Genomic DNA, 13,107 nt, shown 5'->3' on the forward strand with positions numbered 1-13,107 from the left:
TCTTTCCATATTTCCTGTTTGCTCTGTTTTGAAAAAGTGACTTATGACAGCCCAATGTGAGAAGAAAATGGGTCTCAATGTATAAGTACATGAATTGGACTTTAATATATGAGGCTAAAAATTGTTTCATAGTTGATAATGGTTCATTTCATATGAATATTCAAAAGGAACCATGACAAACTCAGGGTGTAAACTAAACCTTTGAAATGTAAAAGAAAATAGTTGTATAGAATTGTTTTTATTAGTACTTGTCATATCTTCTCTACAAATTAAAAATAACCTTCAAAACAAGCATCAGTGTTCTTAGACTTTCTGTAATTTTTATAACACCGACCAGCAAAGTCAGTCTCTTGTTCTAGAAAGAGCACCGGAAAGCTACCACAATATTGAGTACTGATTTTCGGTCTTTATTAGCTGCACTGCACAGTAGTTGTGTTACTTTGGATGATTATTTAACGTTTCTGTTTCCTCTCCTATGACATGGGCTAATTAGGCCTGTCGTACAAAGTCGTTGTAGGGGTTGAATGAGCCCCCTCGGTAAAGTACTAGGTAAAGTACTAAGCCGGTAGGAAGAACCCAGTCAATAGCTGTAGTATGATTCTCATCATCTACATGATATCGAGGGTCACCTCTCTGATCTTTAAAAGCCTCAACTGTAAAAATACTTATCTCAAAGATTTTCTGTAACAAGAAAGAATTTCAGCGATGCAAGTAGTTACCGTCATCTGTAATGTGAAGATAATGATGCCTACCTTACAGAGTTGTTGGAAGAATGAAATCACATCATATACATGAAAGTATTTTATATCCATAAGTCCATAAATCCACAAAGGACTATAAAGGATTATTATGAAACAAGTGAGAACGAACATATCTATTAAAAAATCCCATAGCACTGGGTCCACGAGGTGGCATGGTAGTTAAGACACTGGATTCCCACGTGACTGACTGCAGTTCAAGTCCTGGACCTGGTGGCTTGCTTTCTCATTTTCTCTCTTTCTCTTTCTGTCCCTTTCTGGTGAGCACATCTATCCTATAGCAAATTTAATAATAATAATAATAATAATAATAATGATAATAATATATAACTAATTAAATACATTTTTTAAATTCCATAATAACCACAGAGTTGTTTGTGAGATAACTTTATGTATAATTACATCTTAGAATACAGAAAGGGGAATAAACAAACTGACTCCTATATCCAGCTAACAAAGGTATTATATTTTTAGTACTGTCTTAGTTATATAAAAAAATATAGTAAAAGATGGAACCAGCTGGTGGCATGGTAGATGTGTCTGAATCCCACATGGGTGAATGCACAGAACAAGTCATGTATGCACCATACCCAAAATCTCAAGAGGAGAATGAAGAAGGGATTACAGCATGGCCATCTCCCCTGAGGGGAGGGGTCATTTCTCACTTTCTCTCTCACTTCCTCTCTCTCTCTGGCACACACATGCACACTATAGCAAAAACTGAAGAAAAACAAAATAAAGGGAGAAAATGCAATAAAAGAGAATAACTAATTGCATTCCAAATATTAACAGATTTTTCTCTAGGTAGATTGCTTTCCTCTCTATCTTTTACTTTTCTGTATTTTCCCAGCTTGTCACATTTAATATTTGTCACTTTAAAAGTGTGTGTTGTGGTTGCATTTTTAAGAAAATGCTTATTATGATCTTCAAAAGAAGACTTAAACATAATAAACTAAAGATAAAATAGGTATATATCCAATTGCTAGCTTCCAGGAAAAGGAAGACAGTGGCCTAGTAATCCAGTGCCCATAGGGACAGTATTCACCGTACTTTCATTCCACAAATACTTAGGTAGAGGTTGCCAAACATGTAAAGCAGGGACCAAGAAATTGCTGATGACGTACCAAAAACAGACCCTATAGACATCTACAGAGCTGGGGGAACAGTGGGGAGGAGATAGAAAACCATGTGATGAAGTAGGTGAGGAGCCCAGGGCCTCGTAGTGTTCCAGCAGGAAACAGAGGCGAAAACATGTCAGAGCAGAAGGCCAGTCTAGTCTTCAACTGATTTAAAACGGTTTCCATATTAAGCCCAGTGGATCAGCAGATCCATTCTTTAGAGGAAGATCGGGCTTAGTAGCATCAGGATGATTCAGCCACGGAGACAGGGTGAGTGCACCAGCACGGTAGCTCACGGACTCCATCCTGAGCAGCCGCGAGCCTGTTCTGGTGCCCATCAGGAGGGATGGATCAGGACAGCCTAACTATTCTCTGATGTCCTTTTTTATGATACCTTCCTTGATAACAGACTTACTTTTTTCCTTTTTTAAAAAGAATTATTTTATTTAACTTATTTATGTATTTATTTTTAATTTGATCAGAGAGGGACAGAATGAGAGAGAGAGAGAAAGTGAGAAAGCAAGCCACCAGATCCAAGACTTGAACCACAGTTGGCCATGTGGGAGTCCAGTGCCCTTAACCACCACACCACCTGCCTGCCTCTTTTTTTTTTTTTTTTTTAGGAGGGAGATTTGTATTTAAGTTTCTTAGGCCTTAAATTAAGAAACAGTTGTTCCAGTCCAGCTGCAGTAGCACAGCCACAGTGCAGTGTCTGTAATACTGGAAGTCATATGGAAGATCAGCGTTTGGTTTCCAGTTGACTTCTATACATCAGGCATGTGTGCCTATAATCCAAGCTGGCTGGGAAAGGCTGGGGCAGAGGTTACACTGTTAGACCCTGTTGAGAGTATTTCTCCCTCTCTCTCTCTACCTTTCTCTCTCTCTCTCTCAATTGATAGATGGGATTTGTGGAATAAAATAAAATAAGTGGTAGTTCCTTAGATGTTTGCAAAAGGAATGATTTCTGTACATGAGTCTTAACATACCCTGTCCTCTATTTTAGGATGCAATAACATAAAGATAGTAACAGAAAAAAATATCCTAGGAACATATTTTACATTTTTTTGGAGAGGTTTTTGCTATAGGTCATGTGCTCTCGCCAGAAAGACAGAGAGAGACAGAGAGATAGAAAGCAAGAAATCACCCCCCAGGGGGGATGGCCACACCGCAATCCCTTCTCCTCCATTCTCCTCTCGGGATCTTGGGCACGCACACACACGCACCCAGCATGAGTTTTAAGCCACCGAGTCTGGGACGTGAATCACGGTCAACCACATGGAAGTTCAGCGACATAGCCATTATGCTAACTGCTGGTCCCAAACATTTTAAATTTTAACTGAGATAAAATTCCATTCACTCTCTCCCTATTGAATCCAGTTCCGTAATAACTATTAAAATTAGGATAAATCTGTGTTCTGTTTTTAAACTTAAAAAGAGTTAGAGTTCAAAACAGTACAAAATTATCAGCATTTTTAATTGCTATTTGTTATCAGCATTTAAATTTTATCTATTAGCGTTTATGAAAATAGAACTTTCAGTAGTATCATCTTTCTGGATTAGAAGTTGTCAGTTAAATGCTCATATGGTTAACTGTGAATACTAACAGTAAATCATGTATAGTTTTTACTTCTCTCTGCTTTGACTTCTCATTGAAGTAAATCCATATACAATAATCTTACATTCAGGTACTTAAATAGACTAGATTTTTAATTATAATAGTGAGTTTATTTTTTTTGTTTGTTTTAAATTATTTATTTTATTTGTTCATTCATTTTATTTTTTAGTTTGATCAGAGAGAGACAGAGGGTGAGAGTGAGAGAGAGAGGAAGTGAGAAAGCAAGCCACCAGATTCAGGACTCGAACCCTGGTCGGCCATATGGGAGTGTCCAGTGCTTTAACCACCACGCCACCTGCTGGTCCCCTAGTAGAGTTTATTTTTGAAAAGTAGCCAATTTCCCTTTGAAATCAGATATAAGGAACAATTCACTCTGTGTTGACTTCTTTCACCTCTCAATAATCACTGACTATTTTATTCTAAATTTATCTAAGAATAATCTATGCCTTCAACGTTCCAAAAAGATTTTACTAATTCTGATACCAAATCTATGAAATATCTCTCTCTCATATCTCCACGCAACTTAATTTTGGTTTTAGTTATTAGCAATACCAATGAGGCATTCCAGGTTAACTGGGCTGATGGGCTGTTCCCATCAAAATTTAAGTTTTGTTTAAAATTTTTATATGTATATAAGGATAAAATGGTTAAGAGTAACCTGTAAAGTAGCAGATGATAAATTTTAAATCTGTGATCTTTGTTTTAGGTAAAATTATCTCCAACCAAAATGTCAACCAAGAACACTTCAGATCTTATTCAATATGTTGACAAGTAAGTCTGAAAATTACACCTAGTTTCAACTATTAACTGCATTTAATGATTCAGCCAGAGAGTAAAGTGCCTAAATGAGACTTTATGAGTTTATCTAAACTAGTTCTCTGCTTTCAGGAGAGACTAAACCATCTCAGAAAGATGAAGTTCTCTCCATCTTATTACTTTCTGACTGACAGAGCAAGTAGACTTTACTGCCCCCCTTTAAATAACCTCTGTTGGTTCCTGAAGATTTATGGGGAACATATTACAGTACAGACAATGTGTGACATACTACAATACCAAATATAACTAACTGTGACTTTTGAAATCAACCACGTAGGGCTGGTTCTACAGTGCAGCAGTTAAGTCTTCTGAGGAGAAAGACGGACCCCTCATGGCTATCCAGGGTTAGAGTCCTGGCCCCATAAGCTTGAAAAACACCCCAGGCATGCACACAGATGCACACAGGATCCAGGATCCTGGCAGATGGAGACCTTGAGGAATGGGAATTGCAGAGAGACCATAAAGCCTAGATGTCTAGTAGGCTGTACCCTCTAAGTCTGTGCAGCATCCCCTATGATGTTTGCACCAGACGAAGTCATCTCACCATGCATTTCTCAGAATGTATTCTATCACTAAGTGACACACGAATATAAACGAAATCAGTCAATGTGAAGAGAAAAGTCTAAAAATTGGGCTTTGATTTTCTGGTCCCAACATTTCATTTCTACCTTGAACTCTCCTGTACCCTTTTTTGCCTTCTAAACTGTATATTAAATCTACAACTTTTCTAGTTTCTACCTGAGATGGTTGGATCTCTTCTGAGAAACACTTGATTACTTCCCCCTTCTAATCTCTCAGGGGAGGCATCAAGGTCCCCGAAGGCGGGGATTTTATGGGCTTTTTCTTTTTGATAACCCTGCAGTAAAGCCTATCAGGGTACATTGAATATTGATTCTCTATGAACTATAGTTGTCAGGTCTAATGGAACCATCGACTTTTCAGAACTCTCCTTAAAGCAGCAGGCTACAGGGTAGCTGATTCAATGGAAAAGTAAAATGACATTTGAACATTTCAATTATCAGGGCAGATATTTTGCATTCACATATTTAACCCAATAAAATAAGAATAAAGAATAACAGCTTTAAAAATAACTACCCCTTACAAATCACAATATCCGTTTGGTGGCAATAAATGTATTGATATGCAAATAAGGCTTATAAGTAAGTAGACGCATTAAATGACCTGAATATAATATACTGTAGAGCTTAGGAACCTATCTGTATATATTTATAAGTAATATTACCAAGAAATAATAACAACCCAGAGTAAAAATCCAGCAATAAAAGAGGCAATGCCTTGAAATATACAATGAAAAATAGTATGAAAAAGATTGGGCTAAAAATATGCATATTAAAAAGACAAGCAGGGCATGGTGGTTGAGGTGCTGGACTCCCACATAGTCGACCACTGTTCAAGTCCTGGACCTGGCAGCTTCTTGATTTTTCACTTTCTGTCTCTCTCCCTCTCTCTCTCTCTGGTCAAATTAAAAAATACTAATAAATTTAAAATTAAACAAATAATTCTTTAAAAAAAAAAAAAAGACAAGTAGACCAATGGCTTACAGAACTTTTCCTGGCCTCAGGCAGCTGAAGCAACACCCACACGCTATCACCCCATTACGTGTTAAGTGTTGAGTCATATTAATACTCCACAGGGCTGGGGCCAGCAGGTAATGTGATAGTACAGGTGCTGGACTCCCACCTGAATGATCAGGGTTCTAATCCTATCATGAATATTGATTCTGGACCTAGTGACTTGCTTTCTCACTTTCTCTCTTTCTCTGTCTCTCCCTGATGAGCACATGTGTCTGTGGCAAATTAAAGAACAATAATAATGGGAACCAGCAGTTGGCATAATGGCTATGTCACTGAACTGCCATGTAGTCAACCATGGTTTGAGTCCCAGACCTGGTGTCTTAAACTCACGCCGGGTGCGTGTGTGTGCATGCCCAAGATCCTGAGAGGAGAATGGAGGAGAAGGGATTGCGGTGTGGTCATCCCCCCTGGGGGGTGATTTCTCGCTTTCTGTCTCTCTGTCTCTCTCTGGCAAGTACACATGCCCTATAGCAAAAACCTCTCCAAAAAAAAGAAAAATTTTAAAAAATAATAAATAAAAAATTTTAAAGTAGAAAAGATAATATTGTAAAAAATAATAATAACCCACAGGGCACAAGCAGGTGGGATCCTTGCAACTACTGGCAGGACAATTATGGTGACATTGCATTACAGATAATTCTGATTTCTACCTTTGTTCATCAATTCACAATGAGTAGATACCCATTGATTGTTATGGCACCGTATCTAATGCTCACTTAAGCTTAATTGAACAGAAGAATATCAAAGCCTTTTTTCTTGCTCTGTTCTTTCTGCCTGTAGAAGGAGCACTCCCAGGATGGGAGCATGCTCTGGAATCTGCCTCTAATCAGCTATGTGACATTGAGAAAAAGAATTTTCTCTTCTCTGGACAATCTGTACCTCCTCTGTAAAGTGGAATGAGGGTTTCAAGTGATCAGTGATGAGCAGGCTGAGTCCTGAGTGTTGTCTGGGTTCAAAACGAAATCCAGGGGCTGGACAGCAGCACAGCGGCTGGACATAGCACTGCGAGGCTGACCCATGTGGGAAGGTTGCCAGTTTGCCACCATTCCCTGAGTAAGCCAGGCATGTGTGTGCCAGTGATCGGTCGCGGGCTGAGGGTGGGTAGTGGCATCCACACCCTTTCATGGGTGCTGTTTCTATCTTTCCCTCTCTATCTCTGTTCTCATGGAATGAATTAATTAACTTTAAAAACAAACAAGATTCGTATTTCATCCCCAGGTTGCTGATTAGAAAGTTTCCTGTACTTAATATTTCTCAACTCTGTCTATAATTTCTCATCAGCATTCTTCCGTGTAATAAAGTAAGTGGTCAAGACTGTTGTTTCAGTTTATTTCATTTCTTTCTTTTGAGTGAGGACAGAGAGACAGTACCCACCCCCCAAAACAGGTGTCTTCACCTTGCACTCTCTCCCCGTCCCAGTCAACTCTGGATCATGGGCAGGCACATGCCCCAGTATACTCAAGGATGTTTCAGGACAGGAACCTGAAATGTGCTTAAGATTTAATAGCACACATTATTTCTCCATGAGATTTCATTTTGAATGAGAAATAAATTCTGCTCACACATCTCTTTTCATTTTCCTTTGACTCTCTTGAAAACTAAAAAACCACCTCACCATGGAATTAAATACTTTCTGAAGTCTTTTCTATCTCTAAGACTCTCCAGTCTTGAAAAACTGGTTATCACCACTTACTTAACATACATTTATCACACACCTACTATGTGCCAGGTACTATGCTGGGCACTTGGAGTCACAGTGAACAACACAGACCCCCACCCTTGGGGAGCTGCTGTTCTAGCAGGAAGGAGAGACATGCATCATTAGACAGCCTGGTCAAAGAGGCCTCACAAGGAAGTGGGCATCTGAGCAAAGACCAGCAGCGTGGGATCCGGCTTGTGGACGTCTGGGGAAGAGCAGCGTTTCTAGGGCAGGAACATTACTGTGGTATAAGCAGGAGCAAAAGGGGCAAGGACAGTTGGGCTAAAAAGGAAGGAACTACCAACTTGAACTACGGCAGCATCTGGGATTTGATCTGAAAGTTTCAGGGGAGAATGAACCCTGAGTTTCCCCTGCCTGTGGGGGAAGTTCTAAATGTCTTGAGCATAAAGAAGGCCGGGAAAATGAAATTGTTTTGTACTGAGGAGTTGTCCAAGCTGGGCTACAGCCAATATATACTTCAGGAATTCTCTCGGGGGTACATTTTGGGAAGATGAAGTTATGGCTGGAAGCCATTGCATGGTATTTAGAATTTGGATACATAAAACTTTCAGTGAGTCAAATGGGCAAAACGATGAATTATTAATGATTTCTCCTTGTGAGTAGAACATGGCATTCGGGATCTAAGAGCATTCATTTTCAAAGATTTTCCTAGCACAGGGCAGACATTTTATTATGCTGCGATTCATGGCTTTGCTACTACGTGAAGACAGACAGTCACGTGCTAATACTAGAGAGAGGAAGGTGAGACCAGACCGTAGGGTGAGCTTCTGGTGGGTAGGTCCGGTCCGGTTGGATAGTGCAGCCATCAGCTATAATGGCTTTTCATTCTCTCATCTTCTCACTGCCCTCCACCTGGCTGTGAGGGCACAGATGCAAGAACCGGGCATCACCCACAGTGACCCCCAAGTCATCAGGACAGAGATGCTCGGCTGACACTCGGTGCCTCCCCCTCCAGAGGGCTTCCTGGATTCCTGCGACATCTAAGGGATTCTGCTCAAGTGTGAGAACGCCCTCCCCTATGGTCAGCCCGAGGCCAGTGTCAGAAAGGGAGTCCCTCACGTTCCCCCCACACCCCAGAGAGTCCCCTCAGGACTCCATGGGGAAAGGTGAGCCAGGCAGGGAACGGGGACAGGAGTGAAAAATCACATGGCGGTGGAAGAAATCACATGAAGTTACATATTAAGAAGCAGAATAGTGAAGGGAAAGTTTCAGTGCCACCATTTTGCCCTTCTTTGGTGTTAGATTTAAATCAGTTAAAATGTATTTCTGTACCACACCTTAAGCTTCAATCAAAGTTTGCTTAATAATTAAAAAGAAAAAGCAGAGAGATGAACATGCTTTACTTCTCTGAAAAAATGCACACATAAAAGAAAAGTCACTAGTTGGCCTAAACAAGGCCGCTCGCTGTATGAAGGAGAGAGAAGAGACGCTCAAAAGCCTCCCAGCTGAGTTACGGATGATGTCCAAACATCGGTTTTCTCCTAAATTGAGAAAAAAGTAATAACTCTGGAAATGGAATGAAAATGTTTATGAATGTCCTCGGTTCAAGTTCCGTCTCTGCCATAACTGCCTAGATTACTCTGAAAAAGTTTCCTTCTCTGTGCTATGGAGAGAATGACTCCTGCCCTACCCAAGGGGCAGAGAGGATCCCGTTAAATAATGTACCGGAAGTGCATTGGAATGTCTAAAAGTGTCCTATACATGAGTTCTTAAAATTACTAGTAATTATCAGATGGTGTTATGGGCTGAACTGTGGTCTCTCTACCCTGCCCCAAAAGACATACTGACTTTACAGAAATAAGATAGTTTTTTTTGTTTTGTTTTTTGTGGTTTTGGTTTTTTTTTTTTTTTTGAGATTATTTTTGCTATAGGGTGTGTGTACTTGCCAGAGATAGAAAAAGTGAGAAATCACCCCCCTAAAGGGGATGGCCACCCCACAATCCCTTCTCCTCCATTCTCCTCTTGGGATCTTGGGCGTATACACACACACACACACACACTCAGTGTGAGTTTCAAGCTGCTGAGTCCAGGACTTGAACCACAGTCTGCCACATGGGAGTCCAGCACCTTAACCACTACATCACCTGCTGGCCCCAGAAATAAGATAGTTTTATACGTTCCTTTCATTTTTCCTGGGCTGTGAACTCCCCTGAAGTCAGGACTTCTGACTCCAAGTGCAGCGTTCCTTCTCTCAGACACTCCAATAAGAACACAAGCCCTAAAAGAGAGCAAGATGGTAAGGGGAAGTGCTCAACAGGGCGATGAGATGCTGTCAGAACGCCACACACCATTAAAACGATTTGCTGCTGCAGTTTACGGATGTTGGACCTGTCAGTGTGCCCAGACCTCCACCTTGTCCTCCAGCACTCGGAGACCGTGTGGAACCATCCCTAACCTCGATGCCTCTATACAAAGAAAGCCAGTCACACCAGGAACTTTACTAATTTTTCAGTTTTATTGAATATGAGGAGTCTGCCTCACAGAGTGCATAACTTTTCATGGAAAAAGATCTGTGACGGGTATTTTCTCTAGACTTTTCGTTTTAGTATTACCATGGGGCATGTGCACTTGCAGGGAGGGAAGATGAGAAATTACCCCCCAGAAGAGATGGCCATGAAATCCCTTCTCCTCTAGTCTTTTCATGGGGTTTTGGGCATGCATGTACACATGCTCAGTGTGATTTTCAAGCTGCTGGGTCTGGGACTCGAATCACCCAGTCAGCCATGTCAAATCCAGTGCCTTAACCTCCACGCCACCTGCTGGCCCACTCCAGACTTTTCCTATGGTGCCATATTTAGGATCCTCTTTTCCAGCTGCTTTTTGCTTCTGGTACTTCCCTCACCTCCACCTCCTGCCCCAGAGTATTCAGTCGTATGTCAAACTCAGCAATGGAGGATTCTGCAGCTACCAAAATCCATCTGCCAGGGCGGTTAGAAACGAGCAAGGAAGAAACTATATTAAACTCTTTTTTGGTGTTATTTCATCACTCCCCACTGACACTCACAGATTATTTTTGTGTGGCATCAAAATATTCTCTCGAATTTTATTTTGTGTTTTGCCAGGCCTCTATGCACTCAGAATATAACTTGGCAAATAACAGACCTCATGAAAATGTAGGAAATTTTCTTCAGTTATGTCCTTTCATGTTCTAGAAAAGAATTTACATGTTCAGATTTTTGTCTGAGTATTACAGGTTGCCAAAACGGTTATCAGAATCTCCTGAGTAAATTTAGTACTCTATTCACAAGAACAGAACAGGCAGGGAGTGAGAGCTCCGTGTACCGATGCATCTGCCAGCTACAGCACAGCTGGTACAAGTCACACCGGACTGCAGAGCCGCAGAACTCGGAGTCTGTGGAAAATCTGTTCGGATTCAGTTGTCAGCCACATAATCAATGGTCTATGCAGAGCCCAAATATCTCTGAAAGAGCCCCCTAGAAATTCTCCCTCTATGGTTGGTAACTCCGTCTGGGCTAGTGTGCAATTTTTAGTTATTCCTTTTCTTTCACAGTTAAATTTAGATAGAGGCCCTACTGGGATAACATTCCCACAAAGCAGTTTTTTGTTTGCTTGCTTGTTTTAATTTACTGACAGAATCAAGGTGGACACATTGCTCTCTGAGTGAAAGATCTAAGTTTTTAACCTGTTGGTAGCCTGATGATTTGAATAATGATACCAGTAATTTCTCTTAGCAGATTAGTAATATTTATGTGTTCACTCTTGTAGTTGTTTTAGCAAGGTTGGTTGGAAAAACATATTCTCTTTTTTTATGGCAATGGAATTTGGAAAAAAAAATACATAAGCTCTGTGTTTATCTTCTAACGATCGTGTAACCAGAGTTAAACAGCATCATTTGGTGATTCATGGAGCAGTATTAATAAGCACGGTAATTATAGTCCAATTATTAGCAAATCCTAGGTCTAAAAAGAGATTTCAAAACAGAAAGCACTCCACTTAAATACAAAAGGTGTTTTAAAAATGAACCTTAGAAGCCGGCACATGGTGTGGTGGTTGAGGAGCTGTACTCCCACATGGCAGACCACAGTTCGAGTCCTGGACCTGGTGACTTGCTTCTCACTTTCCTTTTCTCTCTCTTGCCATGTCTCTCTCTGGTCAAATTAAAAAATAGTCATAATAAATAAAATGTAATAAATATTTCTTTTAAAAAAATAAATAAATAAACTTTAAGGGGACCAGCAGGTGGCATACAAGTAACGTTGCTGACTTCCCCTTGGCAGACCGCGGTTCAAGTCCTGGGTTTGGTGGCTCGAAATTCATGCTGGGCACGTGTGCATGTGTCCACAATCCTGAGAGGAGAATGAAGGAGAAAAGATTGTGGTGTGCCATCCCCCCTGGGGGGTGATTTCTCACTGTCTCTGTCTCTCTCTCTCTCCCCAGCAAGCACACGTGCCTTAAGGCAAAAACCTCTAAAAAGAAATTTAAAATAAATAAATACGAATAAACTTTAAAGGCTAAAGGAAAAGAAATAACCAATCTGGCGTTCGTATTAGTCACTTAGTGTCTCCAGGGTCTCAGGCAAGCAGAAGGTATCACTTTCTTTAGGGGCTTCCCTCAATGTGCCCAACGGCAACAACATTGAGGCCAGCCTGGGCAGACGGGCACCGGCCCCTAAGCAGAAGTGGCAGCCCTGTTCTGCTGGTCCCTCTGCCGGCTTAGGTCTGCTTTCTCACTGCTTTTTATGGATATGATCTTGACATCAGCCAACATACCCTGCGAGAGAGTGCCCCTCAGAGCTCAGGATTGCAGGGCAGGTGCCGGCTTTACCAAGCCCTGCTCCGTGGTTCTCACGTGTTCCTTCAGAACTCACAACCAGACAGCAAATTAGGCCCTGACGGCCTTCAGATGAAGCAACTGCGACTCCTGGTTAGTAAGTGGCAGCGCCTGTATTCTCCCCTCAATCTACCCTGCTTTCCAACTGCCCAGGCTGCCCCCAGTGTCTGCAGAACTTGCGAGCTCGTACTCCAGCAGTGTGTGAATGCTGTGCCCTTCATTAAATATCCTGCCATTGGTGATTTGCTGATTCACGTGACCAGTCTTAATTCAGGGTGTAATCATTAGAATATATCAGATCACTTAAGTGTTTGCATAAACTTTCTTGCTCTCTCTGCCTACCCCAACATTATAATTTAGTAGGCCTGTGGTAGATCCAAGGACTCCATATTTTAACAATTCTCCTCCCTCCCCTACCCCTGTGATATTATTTCAGTTTCTTTATGAGAAACACTGAATTAACCTAAGTTCTTTGAGGGACAGAATCATTACATATTGTGTATGGACTAGACTAGGAACTTAGTAAATACTTATTAACTGATGCAGTTTTATTTCAACTGACATTTTTGTTGGTAAATTACCGGATACAAAGTGTTTTCAGTTACACATAACAGAAACACCAACCAAAACTGGCTTAAATGTAAGGACATAGATAAGCTCATATAACAAAACAAAAAAATATAAGAGTTTGGTT

At 40.8% G+C, this 13,107-nt stretch overlaps 1 protein-coding gene across 5 annotated transcripts in view; it reads left to right on the forward strand.

Moving 5' to 3' along the window:
• Positions 1–13,107, forward strand: part of FAM81B (family with sequence similarity 81 member B) — an 80,272-nt gene that overhangs the window by 1,247 nt on the left and 65,918 nt on the right. For all 5 annotated transcript variants that reach the window (XR_001369818.1, XR_001369819.1, XM_014584761.2 and 2 more), the window contains exon 3: positions 4,198–4,262. Coding sequence is in view for 3 of the 5 variants with exons in the window: in XM_014584761.2 (XP_014440247.1) it covers positions 4,198–4,262 (65 nt within the window). In the remaining 2 variants the exon portion in view is untranslated. The remainder of the gene's footprint in view (positions 1–4,197; positions 4,263–13,107) is intronic.

The sequence above is a fragment of the Tupaia chinensis genome, unplaced genomic scaffold (assembly GCF_000334495.1).
Source record: "Tupaia chinensis unplaced genomic scaffold, TupChi_1.0 Scaffold147554_1, whole genome shotgun sequence".
Taxonomy (NCBI): domain Eukaryota; kingdom Metazoa; phylum Chordata; class Mammalia; order Scandentia; family Tupaiidae; genus Tupaia; species Tupaia belangeri.